At 39.7% G+C, this 17,812-nt stretch overlaps 1 protein-coding gene across 9 annotated transcripts in view; it reads left to right on the forward strand.

Moving 5' to 3' along the window:
- Positions 1-17,812, forward strand: part of HERC2 (HECT and RLD domain containing E3 ubiquitin protein ligase 2) — a 253,448-nt gene that overhangs the window by 141,632 nt on the left and 94,004 nt on the right. For all 9 annotated transcript variants that reach the window (XR_003516092.2, XM_027572872.2, XM_027572866.2 and 6 more), the window contains 11 exons: positions 39-269; positions 1,145-1,283; positions 2,813-2,956; positions 5,727-5,869; positions 10,392-10,659; positions 10,805-10,941; positions 11,438-11,536; positions 13,183-13,351; positions 13,450-13,575; positions 15,172-15,280; positions 15,414-15,553. Coding sequence is in view for 8 of the 9 variants with exons in the window: in XM_027572872.2 (XP_027428673.1) it covers positions 39-269; positions 1,145-1,283; positions 2,813-2,956; positions 5,727-5,869; positions 10,392-10,659; positions 10,805-10,941; positions 11,438-11,536; positions 13,183-13,351; positions 13,450-13,575; positions 15,172-15,280; positions 15,414-15,553 (1,705 nt within the window). In the remaining variant the exon portion in view is untranslated. The remainder of the gene's footprint in view (positions 1-38; positions 270-1,144; positions 1,284-2,812; positions 2,957-5,726; positions 5,870-10,391; positions 10,660-10,804; positions 10,942-11,437; positions 11,537-13,182; positions 13,352-13,449; positions 13,576-15,171; positions 15,281-15,413; positions 15,554-17,812) is intronic.

A 17,812-nucleotide genomic window follows, 5' to 3' on the forward strand; every position in this document is an offset into this window, starting at 1 on the left:
GGGCTCTCTTCTTCAATCTGGCTATTTGTCTGCATTAGGCCCTGTTAGAGGACTACTTTCCTGATTCTGAAAACCCTGAGGTGGGGGGCCTCATGGCAGTCCTGGCTGTGATCGGAGGCATCGATGGTCGCCTGCGCCTCGGGGGACAAGTCATGCATGATGAGTTTGGAGAAGGCACGGTGACTCGCATCACCCCAAAGGGCAGAATCACTGTACAGTTCTCAGACATGCGGATGTGTCGTGTTTGCCCATTGAATCAGCTGAAACCAGTAGGTGAACTTGTGTTCAGTTACTTGGTAATAAGGCAGAGGAGTTTTATACTAGAACTGGGTTCTACCATCAGTGCTGGAATGAACTTGATTTTCATAGTTCATGTCTTCCATCTAGGAAGCTATGCAACTTGTGGAAAGCCATCTGTCTATCTTCTCTTGTTCGCTTTGTGCCCCTGTGATAAATAAGGCCTATCTCATGCTGTTACATGGATTAGTAGTTCATGTCTTATTTTAGCTGCAAGAGACATAAAAGGGCATTAGCAACATAGAAGGTACTTGAAGCTGTGTTTGTTAGTTTTAATTATCTTAAAATGCAAAATTTGAAGTTTATGTTTTATTGAACAACTCAATTTTTAAAGAAACCTAAAGATGATTCCTTAAAAAATGACCTTTCGTCATGTAGAAAATGCTTATTAATTATGTTGAGTGACATAACTTATGTACTAGCAGCTACTGTCATCTTAAATCTGTGAATTAGGGATGTACAGGGAAAGTGAGTGATTTATATTAGTTCAGTGTGATTAGACTATCTTCCTGTAAAATACTGTTTTTGATTATTACAGAAATGAAGGTATGCATGTTGTAGAAAATTTGAAACACATAGAAAATGCCTAAGAATATAATAATCACCACCCTGATGTAATTATTGTTGACAAGTTGTAAAAGAAAAAATCAATTATGTTTACTATACATATAAATCTCTATTTTGCCTTTAATGTCATCTTTTAAAGTGATTATTTTCAGGTATAAGAAGACTTATGGATATATGTGATAATTTCAGAATTAAGATTCATGGTTATGATAATTTTCAGAACATTTCATTTGCTCATTTCATTGGACAGACTTTGAAGGTTTCTGTGTTCTTGCTTTAGCTCCCTGCCGTGGCATTCAGTGTCACCAACCTGCCCTTCACAGAGCCGATGCTGTCTGTCTGGGCTCAGTTGGTAAACCTCGCTGGAAGCAAATTGGAAAAGCATAAAGTAAAGAAATCACCTAAACAGGGTTTTTTAGGTCAGTACATGGTGCTTCTTGATGGAATAGCTACAGTCTTAACTGGCATTGTTAGGACAATGTTTGTCATTTTGTCAGAGCAAGTTCCTGCCACTGCCAAAGTCTTTGGGTTCCAGTGGGTTGACCATTTGTTAAGTTACTGTGGGCATGAAACCTTGAATGTGGTGATAAGAGTGTGTAATACAAAGAATGACAGCATGGTGGGAGCGGCCCCTGAAGAGCCCCAGGCTTCCCCCCAAGCCTGTTTTCCAGTGCCAGTATGTATTCTGAACAAGCTTTTTGAAGAGGAATCTGTGTTCTCTCTCCCTCCCTGTTAACCCCCCAGCCATGGCCCTTTGGCCCAATTGCCCTTTAGGAGTTTTGCTCTTAGCCTCATCACCACCAGACCCAGTAAGGTCTGCATGTTTGGACCTGCCTTACTTACTTCATATCTGTGGACGTTGGGCTAAGACCAAGGTCACCTGTGCCTTCCTTCCTTTGGTCTGAAATAGTGCTCCCTTAATTTTCCTTACACTGTCGCTTGCATGTTCTTTGAGAGTTCTTCTCCCTGACTATTCTTTGCATATTGGAAATTCTTACGGTTTTCTCCGTAACTTCTGGCTCACTGTGCCCGCTCTTACTGAGTTTTCTCACCCATTTCTCCCTATTCCTGTGATTGCTGCTGTAGCGTATATGATAGTGAGCACCTAAGGGTGCTCTGGGTATCCAGCTCACATCTCTGGCTGGAGGGCCGCGTGCATGTACACCACAGCACGTTCAGAATTCCACTAACCTTGTCCTTTGGTCCCCATTTCTATCACAGTGAATAAACCTGTTTGCCAGGCAGTCAGGCTTGATGCTCCTCCATCCTGTTCCATCCCACATTGCTATGCTGCCTTCTATGGCCTCCAACATATCCTGCCTTGGAATCCTGTTGCCACCACTGTAGTCCAGCTGTTCTTGTGGTCTACCTGCATCTTTGTGGCAGCTATCTTCGTTTCCTCCTCAGTCGGCTGTCAGGCACCACTGCAGTCATTTGTTTAGATAAGACTCCAGAAAGTGCCATGATCTTGTTGAGTTAGAGAACTGTGTGTTGTGAGTATCCGACAAAACTGTCTTGGAGGAGTCTGGGCAAGAAAAGGTGAAACTATTTTGTTTGTGACGTAGGTATCTAGTTGAAATTTCAGCAATGTGGGAAACGTTTGATTATACTAATAATAACTAACATGGATCTAACTGTGTTAAACCATTTAATTCTCACCCTAACCCATGAAAGTAGCTACAAGGGGAGCAGGAAATGGGGAAGACCTGGGGGAGGTAGAGGATGCTTATCCAGAAGCACTAGTCAAAACACTGGGAAAGACAAGTCCTTCATTACTGACAGTATTTGGCATGGCCAGCTAATTCCCACAGGGCAGGGCATTGTTTATGCCACTTTGCAGCCATGGCACTTTGGTACGGGAAGCAGAACACCTTCCCCAAGGCCATACAGCTGGTGAGAAGAGCGCAAGCAGGGTGTGTCATTCCCGCTGAGTCCTTTTCTCCCACAGGACAAGTAGACCTGGATCTGCTGAGGTGCCAGCAGTTAAAACTGTACATTCTGAAGGCGGGCCGTGCACTGCTTTCCCACCAGGACCAGCTCAGGCAGATCTTGTCTCAGCCAGCTGTTCAGGAGGTCACAGCTGCTCATACAGGTACCTTTTTAAGGAAGCTCTTATAGATCTGTAAGGAAGGCAGGTACTCCCATAGAAAACAGGCAAAAGACATGAATAAATAGTCTGTAAAAGGGAAAACAGATGGCTTCTAAATATATGAGAGAGATGTGCAACCTGGCCAGTAATCGGTGAAGTGCAAATGACAGTGTCGTTGTCTTAAAAGACAAAAGATTGAGGGGATCTGGTGGGAAGGGAGGAAAAACAGTGCTCTCCTGTTTTGTTATTTAAAGTGTGGCCCATGGACCAGCAGCATTGATGGCACATAGGACCAAGTTAGACACACAGACTCTCAGGCTGCACCCCAGACCTAAGAAATCAGTTTGCATTTTAATAAGGCCCTCAGGGGGTTTATAAATAAAACATATAAAATAGTACTGCTTTAACATATTGCTAGTGGGAATTTAAGTTGGTACAACCACCTAATGGGCATTTGAGGAAATGTTACGCTTTAAAATGCATATACACACACACACATACACAGCTATTATCTGTATCTCTCTGTTCTCTGTATCTCTCCATTGACCTGTGAGTCATCTTGTGGGAATTTATCACATGAAAAGGCATGAAGATAAGTGTTTACAGAGGCTCGTTATGGCTTCTTTAATGGTATTGTTTTTAGGTTGTAAACTGGAGACACCTAAATGCCCATTATTGAGTGGTGTATCTGCACAGTGGAATACCATGGCATCATTCACAATGATGATACATATATATGTTCATTGCCATGGGAACGTGAAAATGATAAAATAAATAAAAAAGCACATTGCTATGTATATCTCTTTGTAGATATGCCATAGATTCATCTGCTTACTACATTTTGACAGTGGAATTTCAGCTGCCTTTATTTTCCTTATACTTTCCTATATTCAGTTTTCTAGAATAGCCTTATATCATTTAGAATAGGAAAAACCCCCAAAGTTATAAAATATCTTTTTGATTATCTACTATTAAAAGACATGTGCTAAAGTATTATGGGAAACAAGGTAGTCCTTGTTTATGATCCCAAACTCTCTGGGGTCAGAGTGAGAAGAGAAAATGAATGCAGATGGCTCTGTGCAGGGTATGAGGCCAGTGCCCTGTGAAATGTGTAATTGCAGTTCCACAGGTGTCTTGGGGACATTGGTGGCTGAGGGCTGGGGAGGGCAGCTTTTGAAGGGTGTGGCAAACCCTAGGTACAGCATGATGAGGAAGCTGTGTCCTGGTGGAAGAGACGGTAGGGGCACAAACATAGCAGTGAGTATATGGGTGAGTGTGGAAGTACTTCGTTTTGCAAGGAGCTCAGGGTTTATTGATGAATGTGGGCCAAAAGCTGGAGAGGTCAGCTGAATTCATGTGATAGAATGCCTTGAATACGAGGGTGAAACTTTGATTTAGAGCTTGCAGTGAGGACCCACATGGTAAGGACTGATATTCAGGATGATAAATCTTCTAGTGAGGTATAGGAGTATTTGAAAAACGAAGGCCATGGAAATGAGAATTGCTTTTTTGTCAAGTGATAAGGTGTCTTCTGGGGGAAGGCATGAAAAATGGAAAGAAGGTTCCAGTAGACACTAACAGTGTAGTCTTTTCGATAATAACCACATGGGAAACCAGTGAAAAGTCAAAGATGGCTGATGTTTCAAGCTTGAGTTACAGGGAGGGCAGAGGGGTGTGCCTTTGACAAAAATTAGGAAGTACAGTGGAGTTTGGGGTGTTTTGTTTTGTTTCTTAATCCTAAGAGGGTATTGTGAATTTAATTTTAATGTGCTGAGTATAAGATAAATCTAATCAAAATGTAGATTTATTCTGTATTAGACAGTAGGGACCTTAAAGATAATCCACAATTGTAGAAGATCAGGAAACCAGAGCCCAGGGAATTGGATTGGCTGTTCTCTGGTCACCCTGATGAGTAGCTCTGAAGACACTGAATCAGGGTTATTATCCCATGCTTGGAACAGAGTAGGGGCTCCAGACAGAGCTGTGTAGAGCAGGGCTTGACAAATTACCATGGCCACGTGTTTTTATAAAGTTTATGGGAACCCAGCCATGCCTGCTTGTTTACATGTCATCTTAGGTGGCTTTCACTCTGCAGTGGCAGAGTTGAGTAGCTGTGATAGACATGTGGGTGGTAAGTTTGAATTGTTTACTCTCCCTTCAAGAGAAAGATTTTCCAACCCCTGATCTAGAGGATTAGTTGAAGTTGTCACCAACCAGCCAGCAAACTCAAATGGTGAGTGGGCTTGAGGCAGTGGGACTCAGTGGGCCTGGGGCAAACAGGAAGTGCTAAATGCTTCACCCAAAGCTACTCAGATTAAAACAGACAAAAAGATGTTACCCTGACTACACAACATATTTGGAATTGGTGTCAATTTATGGCCTGAACAGGGTTAGCAGGAAAAGCCAGCGCTAAAAATACAAACTTGGGAGTGTCCATAGAAGGGGGGCTTTCTGAAGCAGTGAGTGTGCACCAAGAAAGAGAAGGTGTAAGAACTGGGCCAAAGGCAGAAATCTGAGAGGTAGCCTTTTTTTTTTTTTTTTTTGTTCTAAAGAGACACATGAACTAACAAAGGATAGATGCCAAAAAGCAGGGAGTGGAAAATTCTTTAGAGACTAGTTTTTGATATCTGAGCCTTGAAGATTTTGATGGTCCAGTGCTTGAAGATGTAGAGATCTTATTCGGTTTAACATGTTTAATGCATTATCTTTAATAGTGAAGAGATGTTAGAAGTTGAAATATAATTTACTCATATTGTTTGTTTTTTAAATGCAGATGATGGAGGAGCTGCATCCCCTGACCTTGGGGACATGTCTCCTGAAGGGCCGCAGCCTCCAATGATCCTCTTGCAGCAGTTACTGGCCTCGGCCACCCAGCCATCTCCAGTGAAGGCCATATTTGACAAACAGGAGCTAGAGGTACAGTAACAGCCTGGGCAATTTTAATCTGTTACATTAAATTGGGAACAATATTTTTCCTAGATGTGTGTTTTCTTAAGGATATATTCTGAATTTTAAACGATATGCCAAAATAATTCTTATTACTAGTTAGGCTTTAACCATGTTTGTCATAGAGCATTATAATACTAGTTAGAGGATGGATGAGTTGAAGTTTAACCTTATTTTTTTTTTTAAGATTTTATTTATTTATTTATTTATTTATTTATTTATTTATTTATTTTTATTTATTTGAGAGAGAGAGTCTAGAGCAAGCCGGGGGAGGTAGAGAGACAACAGACTCTGCACTGAGTACGGAGCCTGATGCAGGGCTCGCTCTCACGACCCTCAGATCATAACTTGAGCTACAATCAAGAGACACTTAACCAACCGAGTCACCCAGGCATGCTGAAGTTTAACTTTATTTTGAATATGTGTGAATTATTTGAAAAAGTTAATGAGATTCAACATGGGTCAGATGCTCAAATAGTTATGGCGTAATCTTTTTCTAGGAAATATTGTTATTGAAGGAGCCCCATTAGACCTAGGCATATTACACTGGCAGGTTTTTTCCACTCACTCCAAAGGCTTTCTTGGGCATGCCCTGTTGCTGCCAGGCTTGCAGTCCTTGCCCTGTTGCAGAGCACATGTGCTGCACAGTGTAACTTGGGGCTTGGGCTTTGGGCAAGTTCCCAAAGAAATATGACATGTGACCAGGTCTAAGAGTATTGTGGATTTTCATGGCCTGCAGCATGAAGGATTAGATGTTTCTAAAAATCCTTCTTTTGGGGCACCTGGGTAGCTTTAGTCAATTAAGTGTCTGACTTCGGCTCAGGTCATGATCTCGGGGGTCCTGGATCAAGCCTGCATCAGGCTCCCTGCTGAGCAGGGCATCTGCTTCTCCCTCTGCTTTTGCTTCTCCCCCTGCTTATGCTCTCTCTCAAATAAATAAATAAAATCTTTTAAAAAAAATAAAAATCCTTCTTTCTATGTAATATATAAAAAACTCTGGATAAACTCTCAAAAACAAAACCTTGAGTGCTCAATATGGCAGGCGGAACATACCCTAATAGAAATCCTCAGAGACCAAGACTGCAGGGAGTTAAGGGAGTGAGGAAGCAGCTGCATCAGTTCGATGGGAGGGCTGACAGCAATCTGGTGGGAGGAAGGTGGAGTGCAAAGGGAGAAGGCAAGAAATGTTGGGCATGAGGATAGGGAGCAGTGCGGTCTGAATGCCAACTACTTGTTAGGTCTGAAAACCACTAAGATGAGAGTTCAGGTTAAAGTGGCTACAGTGTGGCAGCGCTTCTGGTCACCTGTAGAGATAAAAAGAGGACACTGAGAGCAATTGAAGAGTGAATTGGACAGAAGGCAACCTGGAATCACACTGGGAGGTGCCCAGTGTTAAGACGAAAGATGTAGAGGGAAATGCAAGAGTTATCCTTTAAGAATTGAGAAGGACTGTTGTAGCAAAGAGAGATCTTTTTTTCTTCAAGATTTTATTCATTTATTTGAGAGAGAGAGTGCGAGCGAGAGAGAAGCAGAGGGAGAGGGAGAAGTAGACTCCCCACTGAGTAGGGAGCCTAATATGGGGCTCCATCCCAGGACCCTGAGATCATGACCTGAGCTGAAGGCAGCCGTTTAACCAACTGAACCACCCAGGCTCCCCATAAAGAGAGATCTTTCATTGTTTCGTCTGTCTCTATTGATTCTGATGGAAATTCAACCATCATTCTTTTTTTTTTAATTTTAATTTTTTAAAGATTTTATTGATTTATTTGAGACAGAGAGAGAGGGAGCAAGCACTAGTAGAGGGAAAGGGCAGCGGGAGAGGGAGAAGCAGACTCCCTGGTGAGCAGGGAGCCCGATGTGGGGCTCCATCCCAGGACCCTGAGATCATGACCTGAGTGGAAGGCAAACACTTAACTGACTGAGCCACACACGAGCCCCTCAACCATCATTCTTTTTTTTTTTTTTTAAAGATTTTATTTATTTATTTGACAGAGAGAGACACAGTGAGAGAGGGAACATAAGCAGTGGGAGTGAGAGAGGGAGAAGCAGGCCTCCTGCAGAGCAGGGAGTCTGATGCGGGGCTCGAACCCAGGACCCTGGGATCATGACCTGAGCTGAAGGTAGACGCTCAACGACTGAGCCACCCAGGCGCCCCTCAACCATCATTCTTATTGTTTGTATGAAATGCCTTTTTCTCCCCCTTTGGCTGCATTTAATATTTCATGATTTTTTTTGTTTGTTTGTTTTATTTTTCTGCAATTTGACTAAGATGTGTATGTATTTTTTTGCTTCATCTTCTTGGGGTACATTTAAGTTATGTGCATCTATGGCTTGATATTTTTCCCCCCACCAAATTTGGAAACTTAATAACCATTTTTTCCTGTTCTGTTCTCATTTTGTTCTTTGCTAAGAAAGATTAATGCATTTCTGTTTGTTTTGTAGGTCTTTCTTTTGGTTAATCAGCTTGGCTAACTGTATTGATCTGTTTTCAGGGTCAGGCTGTTCTGCTTTGTTGGGTCTAAATCTGCTGTAAGCCATCTAAGAAATTCTTTGTTTTGTATTTTCAGGTCTCCTATTTCCATTTGGATCCTTATTTTATAGTTCTGTAAAGCTCTCCTGACAGTTATCTCTTCACTCTGTATTTTTTACTGTATGTATATTTAAAACATGTTCCTGATAGTTGTGTTAAATTTCTTGTTTGGTAATTTTACCACTTGGGCCAGCTGTCAGTCTGCTACTATTGGCAGTTTTTTTCTCTTGATTATAATCAGTTACTGGTTCTGCTTCTTTACATATCTGTAGTTGTTAATGTATTCCAGAAGTTTCACATGTTACTTTGTATTGCCTCTGTGTTCTGTCAACGTTTTCTGGAGAATGTGGAATTTTATTCTCATAGATGGTTCATTACCTGACAGTTCTCCCCAATCCTTTGAGAACTTGGTTCTAGACTTTTTTTGTTGTGGTTTATTTTTGTTTTGCACCTAGACCTGGTTTCTGTGTTCTCATTCTATAGGATTTAGAATCTTTTTTGAGGTTTCAGTGGGAACCTCTGCACCTTGACCAACTCCATCTAACTTGGTTGGACTGGGACCTCAGACTGTCTCCCTAGCACTGGGTAGCTGTAGAATCCCTCTAGCCTTCCAGCATTTCCTTTATGCTGGGTTCTTCAGGGTCCCACAAATGCTCAGTTTTGGAATCAGTCAGTAATTTGGGATAGTCTGTATGCATATTTTATGATTTCTCCCTCACTTCTCATTGCTCTGGCAGGACTGAATTCCAGCCTCTGATTGTAGTCTAATAAACACTGCCCTGTCAGCTTGCATGCTGGTTTCCCTTGTGGTCAAAGGTTGTACCTATTCCAGTTTTGATTGCTTTAGCTGTTCTCCAGGACCTTCAAACAGTTTTTGAAAATATTTTGTTCAGGGTTCATAGTTATTATTAGTAGAGACTTAGTCCAGTGCACCCTAAGTCCCCATCACCAGAACTTCTAACTCAGTCTAGTTTAGAATTGTAAGCTTTTAGGATGAAGCCTGTCACTTCTGAGTTATTCACACCTCACAGCAAACCTTTGGTTTTTGACACTTCCTAAGCACTGAAAGGCTAAGGGAGTCCTTGGTTTCTTCTTAATTTCTTCCTCACATGCTCAGTTAAAAAAAAAAAAAAGCAAGTCTTAGGCGCTATGAGAATAACTGGAGATGAGGAGCAGAGAGTTTCAAGTAGTTCAGGGAAAGGGTTGTATGTACTGGAGGTGGGAAGTCCCAACTATAGACCCCAGCAATGCATACGTTCATTGATTGATTGTAATTTGTTTCCCAGTATTTCTTATTTCCCTTATTTTTTATACCATGTTTAACTCAGAGTGGTTCTTTTACCTGTGAATCACTGAGAGTTGACTTGATGGTACATGAAAGAATCCCATGTCATCTCTGGCTTATCTTACAGAGGAAAAGAGCAAGAGACTGTGGACACTGCCTGGTCATGGGGGGTGGTCAGGGACTCCTACCTTCCCATCCAGCTCCACTCACTCTGCATTTAACTTGCTCAGCTTGTTTCCTACTCAGAGTGGCTGTGATGTTTTCTTTAATTACATTGATAATTGGCTAATTTACTGGGTGCTGTGCATGATGAAGCAGGAGTTACTTGACCATCACATCTTTCCGCTGCATTAAACTATGAAAGTTGTCTTTGTTGTTTGTTAACATATTTTATCCATTCATTTAAAAATAACACATGTAAGTCTGAGTTTCCTCTACTTTTGTACTGCATTTCATAGTAGAAGCTCGTAATTTCCATTTTCTTAGACTGCTTAAGACTCTTGACTTTTCTTAAAAAATATTTTTTATTTATTTTCTTAAAGTAGGCTCTGCACCCAAGGTGGGGCTTGAACTCACGACCCCATGATCCAGAGCCGCATGCTCTACCAGTTGAGCTAGCCAGGCACCCCAGTCTCTTGATTTTTATAAACCTCCTAGCTCCACTCTCATTTGTCCAGGCTGCAGCTCTGGCTGTATGTCAGTGTTTGGCTGTGGAGTCTACTCACCCGTCGAGCCCAGTGTTTGAAGACTGCAGCTCCAGTGAGGCCACAACGCCTGTCCCTGTACAGCATGTTCGCCCTGTCAGAGCAAAGAAGCGCAAACAGTCACCTGCCCCTGCTCTGCCTATTGTGGTTCAGCTCATGGAAATGGGATTTCCTAGAAGGAACATAGAGTTTGCGCTGAAGTCACTCACTGGTGCCTCTGGGAATGCTGCTGGCTTGCCAGGTATATTGTTTTCCTTGTGGGTGCTTCACTTACTGTGGCCCACACATTTGTTTGTAGGTTTACCTTAAAATGCTAACATCAGCAGCCTGCAGGCAGGCTGGTGCTGTGGATCCTCACTGTGGGTGCACTGTGTGCTTGCTTGTAGGCGTGGAGGCCTTGGTTGGGTGGCTGCTGGACCATGCTGATGTGCAGGTCACAGATCTCTCGGATGCAGACACAGGGTCTGAGGAGTGTTCAGATGAGGAGGTGGTGGAAGATGTGGATGACTTGGCCTACGCTGTGGTCAGTGCCTCCTGTGTGGTTGCTCCACCTCTTGTGTCAACCTGATCTGTGCTCTGGGTTTCCTGCATGCTGTTCCATGGGACCTCTTTGCGGTTCTTCCGCACACATAATGAAGCTGCTAAGTGCTGACTGGGTTTTCTGTGCCTTAATTACTTTAACTTTAAAGCAGACCCTTGTTCCAACATCTAATGATGTTGGGTAGCCATTAGACTATGCTTTATTTAAAAAGCATGTTTTATATGACACAGTGACTTCTGATTTAAGTAAATCATTTCATGGGATTAATTTGGCAATGTCTCAAATTTTCCACACTTTTAGCTTTTCATATTCATTCTGTTTACTATATTGTTTAATATTTTTAAAATGAAGAATTTTATAGTGAAAATACAGCATAATATTTCATACTTTATTTTTTAATATTAAAGATTTCACATACTTCTTTTTAAGTAGGTTTATCTGGCTCACAATTTTTAAAAAAAATATTTATCTCTTGTAGTCTACTGGTGCTGTTGTGACAGAGAGCCAGACGTACAAAAAACGAGCTGATTTCTTGAGTAATGATGATTATGCTGTGTATGTGAGAGAGAATATTCAGGTGAGTAAATGTCTTAGCCTGGAGCTTTACTCAGGTTTCCAGTCAGTAGTGTTTGAGCATCTTAGAAAGTCAGAAGCCTGCTGGGGGAGGGCATAGCCCCCAGCAAGGAGGCCACTGTCACTGGAGTAGAGGACAGAGGAACAGAAGATGAACAAGGGGTGCCAGAGCTAGAGAGCAAAAGGTGGTTTGTCCGTAACGACATGGCACAGACATATGTGCTTCTCAATTATCCCCATTTGGACCCTTAAAAAATCTATTTTTGCTTCTTTTTCTTAGACAATTTTTATTGCCAGCTAATTTTTAAAATCTAGTTAGGCTCTTTATATAGTCCTTTATGCATCTTAAATCCTTTCTTTTCTTGTTTTAATTCTTTTCTGGTTAGCATACTTAAGAGAAAATCCCAGAAATCATCTCATTTCATCTGTAAATATGTCAATATGTAGTCCTAATAGATAAAGGATTTGTCTTTTTTTTTTTTTTTTTAAAGTAAGCTGTATGCCCAGTGTGGGGCTTAAACTCACGACCCCAAGATCAAGAGTCCCATGCTTTACTGGGTGTGCCAGCCAGGCAACCTGATAAAGGATTTGTTTAACATAACAACATTACTGTTACCTAACATTAGGTAACAAAATAAACAATAATTCCATAATATCATCTTATACCCAGTGCTTGCTCAGATTTCCCCAGTTTTCTCAGAAATTGCTTTTTAAAACAGTAATATTTTTGAATTTGGATCAAACAAGGTCATACACCTTACATTTGGGTGATGTCTTTCTGAAGTGTCTTTTAACCTAGAACAGTTTCCCCCTTTTTTTTCTCCTTTTCATGTCATTTATTTGTGGCTAAACTTTGTTGGATCACATCTTCCTCCTTCCCTCCTCTGCATTTCCTGTAAAGTCAGAATGAGGTCTGGTGGGGTTGAGGGGAGCTCTTGGACTCAGGCAGTGTCTTAGGCATGAATGCATCATATGGACCAGCATGCAGTGTTGTGGGTTAGGTCTTTTTAGTGTACTTCCATCTGCTAAGGAGTTCTCTATTGTTCATTTTTGTGCTTTGATAGCCATTCATGTCATCACCTAGACTCATCATGAGGGCTTGCACAATAGTGGTTTTCTAACTTTGTCATGCCTTCCAAATTTATTAGCTGGAGTTTATTCTTTGAAGAACTCTTTTTAAATCAACTCTAGTTACTCTTTATAATACATTTTATATAGGAAAGGCAGAATAAATGCTTGTTTTGTTTTAGTTTTGCTTTATCAATTTTCAGAATGGTAAATTGGTGCCATGGAACTTACAAAGGTGACCAAGAAATTTTGCTTATTATCATTGTGATGAATTTATTGGCTGATAAGGATTTGATGTGTTTCAACCATTAGTCCTATTGATCAAGTTGTTCTTTTGAATGAACACTTTGATCTTTGAGAGCTCCCTTGCTTTATGGCGCAAGTTGATCCATGTTCATTTATATATTTCCTGCCCCAGACCTTCAGCCAGCCAGTTTTCTAAAGAGCCCTGGTTCCTTTTAGTGTAAAATGATTTTAAGAGTACACTTTGGGTGCTAGAGGAAATCCTTTCTTAGAGAATAATGCTACTTATAATTGTTCATTTCATCTATACACTGGATTGGATTTTAATTTTAATCTTAGGTGGGAATGATGGTTAGATGCTGTCGAACATATGAAGAAGTGTGTGAAGGAGATGTGGGCAAAGTTATCAAATTGGATAGAGATGGACTACATGACCTCAATGTTCAGTGTGATTGGCAGCAGAAAGGAGGCACTTACTGGGTTAGGTATATTCATGTGGAACTTATTGGTAAGCCCATTCTTGAGTTCTTTTGCTTTTTCTTAAGTAGAGACAGAGTTCTCAGGAATAAATACTAATTATAGTTTACTTATTATTGTAATCTCTAGGCTATCCTCCACCAAGTTCTCCATCTCACATAAAGATTGGTGATAAAGTTCGCGTCAAAGCCTCAGTCACCACACCAAAATACAAGTGGGGATCTGTGACTCATCAAAGTGTGGGGGTTGTGAAAGGTAATATTATCCAGGCAACAAAATTCCAGATACTAGCTTTTCATCAGCTAATGTAATAAACTCACATTTTTTCATTCAAGTGCAAGAAAAACAAGTATGAAGAAAGCCTATAATATATAAATAGCATTGTTTTTTTTGCTTGTCAGTGCTCTCTAGTCCAGGAACACACCTATAGTTGAACAGAGTCAGGTTTATTAACTCATTACCACTCGGGAGGATGCATACCCTGGAAAATGAGGTGTTTCCATAAGTGGGTATAACAAAGGACTAATGGGGTTTGTGTTGGGTATTTTGGGAAGGGTTCAAAGGAGTGGGGTAATTCTAAGAATGGGTATCTTAATAAATATTAATCTATAAGGCAGGAAAAAAATGGAGCTAGGATGGAGTTAATGGTTAGCAAGGAAGCAATTGTTCATACTAACCAGGATGGGGGACGTTGGGGGTTAGGGAGGGTATCTGATTGTGTTTGTGCTTTGGATTAGATTTGAACTTGATCAGACTGACTAAAGAGTGGTTTTGCTTTTGTCTTGATGTGTCACAGTCACAGGGTAACCTTGTTTGATGTTGGTGTTCTGTAAACTGGTTCTGTCATTCTGCCAAATGGCCTATGTGTGAGTGGCCAACTCCCTCAGTTGGGGACTATTTCTGTCTCTCTCTCCTTTCTGCTATAATAAAATTTAGGACTAAATTTAAGAAATGGAAATGTGCAAATAATGTGAGTTAAGAACTGGAAACACAAAATTCTTTTCAGTTTATATTTAATGTGATCTTATTGAGATTTCAGATCAAACATGGTATACTTTAAAAGTTATCCTATGTCCATTTTAACAATTGCATGAGAAGTAATTAAAATGCATCTGGTTTTATTTTATCTTTAAACTCTTTTAAGGCCATAAAGAGATCCTGTTTTGTTGAACCTTGTACAAAACTCTTACAGTTGAATAGCTTAGATTAGAAATGGCCATAATGGTGGTGCTTCCCCCAGTGTGTGGGAGTGTTAGAATGTCTCAAGTTACATAAGAACAAATGGCTTATTTAACATTTTACTTTAACATGTTTCTTTACTTAAGAGGTTCTTAAAAGCTTTATAAGTCAAAACACATAAATTTTAAAAATAAGAACTTGGTTCAAAAGTTAATGTTTGAGTAGCAGAGTGTTCTCACCAAAGGACAAGAGATCTCTTAACATTATTGTTGTGATTTTTATTTCCTAAGATACTAAATGGAGTTTTGACTTGATGTAATTAAAAAAAAGAAACAAACTTATTGTGGAAAATTTCAAACATATACAAAAGTAGAGAATATAGCATAAAGAACCTCCTTGTGCCCATCACTTGGCTTTAATAGTTGTTAACCCCTGGCCAAAGTTGTTTCATCCATGTTTCCCTCCCTTGATTATTTTGAAGCTAATCCCTGATTGAGGTCATGTGTTAGTTCATCCGTAAGTATCTTGGTATGTCTCTCTAAAAGAGAACTACTCTTTGTAAAACGTAAATAACTACAATATATTTATCATATGATTAGGTATAGTTTAAATTTTTAACGTTAGGCTTTTATTGGTGACTAAGATGTTTCAGCAGTTTCTTTTGTGTCCTAGCTTTCAGTGCAAATGGAAAAGATGTCATTGTCGACTTTCCTCAGCAGTCTCACTGGACTGGGCTGTTGTCAGAAATGGAGTTGGTGCCTAGTGTTCATCCTGGGGTTACGTGAGTTAATTTTTATATTGCTAGATTTGTTTGGGAGGAATAGTTTTCTTTGGAATTAAATTTAATAAATTGTCTTAATTTAATAAATGACGTTATCTTTTTCTTATCAACGCACTGGTTGTTTTAAAAATAGGTGTGATGGCTGTCAGATGTTTCCTATCAATGGATCTAGATTCAAATGCAGGAACTGTGATGACTTTGATTTTTGTGAAACCTGTTTCAAGACCAGAAAACACAACACTAGGCATACGTTTGGCAGAATAAATGAACCAGGTATGGTAGAATGGTTATGCTCTTTTTCATTAAAATATTATTAATGAAATCATTATTGTGCACAGGTATGTTATTTAGTTTGCTCTTTAAAGTTCATGTTTATAGAGTGAGCACTGCACATTGTGCACAATAAAACAAGAAAGATGCACACACTTGAAAACTTGCTATCTTTTTTTTCAAGCAATGGGGGGCTATGGGCATTAGAATAACAGGGTTTGTTTGCTTGTATTTCCATAAATAACATTGAAAGGGTCTCAAGAAACTAATAAATGTTTTGTTGCATGGGGTGTGGAATTGGATAGATATATGTCTTTTATTATATCTTTTTTTATTATGGCAGAATATGTACAACACAAAATTCGCCATTTTAATCACTTTGAAGTGTACAGTTCAGAGAATGTTGCACAACATCTCCACTATCTATTTCCAAAACTTTTTCACCACTCCAGACAGAAACTCTGTACCATTAAGCGGTAATTCCCCATTTTCCCCTCCCCCAGTCCCTGGGAATCAGCTTCCTGTCTCTGTGAATTTGATGACACCAGGTACCACATATAGGTGGAACCAAAATTTGCCTTTTTGCGTGTGGCTTATTTTACTAAGGATTATGTTTCCAGTGTTTTTTCCATGTTGTAACATGTGTCAGAACTTCATTTCTTTTTATGGCTGAATAATCTTTCATACATGCCACATATTGTTTATCTGTTCATCTATTAACAAACATTTGGATTTTTTCTACCTTTCAGCTATTATGAATAATGTTACTGTGAACATTGGTGTACAGATCTGTTTGAGTTCTTGTTTTTAAAATTGGGAGTGGAATTGCAGGGTCATATGGTAGTTCTTTGGGGAAACTCCAAACTGTTTTCCAGAGTGGCTGTACCATTTTATATTCCCACCAGCAGTAGATAAGGATTCCAATTTCTCCATGTCCTCACCAACATTTGTTATTTTTCATGTTTTTTTAAATTACAGCCATCCTAATGGGTGAGAAGTATTATCTTGTGATTTTCATTTCAGTTTCCCTAATGACAAATGACATTGAGCCTGTTTTCATGTCATTTTGACCATTTATATATCTTTTTGGGGGATATGTCTATTTAAGTCCTTTGCCCACTTTTAAAGTCTTGATGTTGAGTTTTAGGAATTCTTTAAGGGGCACCTGGGTGGCTCAGTCGGTTAAGTGTCTGCCTTTGGCTCAGGTCATGATCTCAGGGTCCTGGGATCAAGCCCCATATCGGGCTCCCTGCTCAGTGGGGAGTCTGCTTGTCCCTCTGCTGCTCCCCAGGCTTGTGCTTTTTCACTTGCACTCTCGATTGAATAAAATCTTAAAAAAAAAAAAAGAAAAAGGAATTCTTTAAATATTCTGCACATTGAACCATGTCAGGTGATTTGCAAATATGTCATCCCATTCTTTGGGTTATCTTTTCACTTTCTTGATAGGATTCAGTGATGCGTAAGTTTTTAATTTTAATGAAGTCCATTTTATCTATTGTTTCTTTTGTTGCCTGTGCATTTGGTGTCATATTTGCTTTCTGTGTCCATTTAAGAGACCATTGCTACATCCAAAGTCATGATTAGCACCTGTTTTTCTTTCTAAGGGGTTATAGTTTTAGCTCTTAAACTTAGGTTTTGATCCATTTTGAATTTATGTACTAAGAGTTCAATTTCATTCTTCTACATGTGTGCATCCAGTTTCCCAACACTACTTACTGAAAAGACTGTCCTTTCACCATTGAATGGTCTTGGCACCCTTTTTGAAAATCAACTGACCATTGATGTGAGAGTTTATTTTTAGGCTCCCAGTTCTGTTCTATTGGTCTATTTGCCTATCCTCATGCTAGTAGCAAACCATACATTGTGATTATGTTAGCTTTGTAGTAAGTTTTGATATTGGGAAGTGTGAATCCCTCCAAATCTGTTCTTGTTTTTCAAGATTGATTTGACTATTTGGTATCCTTTGAAATTCAGTATAAATTTGGGGATGGATTTTTCTACTTTGGTAAGCAATAGTTTTATAGGAATTGCATTTGCATTGAATTTGTATATTGATTTGGGCAGAATTGTCATTTTAATAATATTAAGTTTTCCAGTCCATGAGCAAAGGATATCTTTTCCATTTACTTAGACCTTCTTTCTGCAATTTTTCTTTCAGCAATGTTTTGTGATTTTTCAGTGTATCAAGTCTTGTACCTTCTTGATTAAATTTATTTCTAAGTATTTTTTATGCCATATTAAACGGAATTCTTAATTTCCCTT

Source organism: Zalophus californianus, chromosome 6 (genome assembly GCF_009762305.2).
Source record: "Zalophus californianus isolate mZalCal1 chromosome 6, mZalCal1.pri.v2, whole genome shotgun sequence".
In the NCBI taxonomy this organism is placed as follows: domain Eukaryota; kingdom Metazoa; phylum Chordata; class Mammalia; order Carnivora; family Otariidae; genus Zalophus; species Zalophus californianus.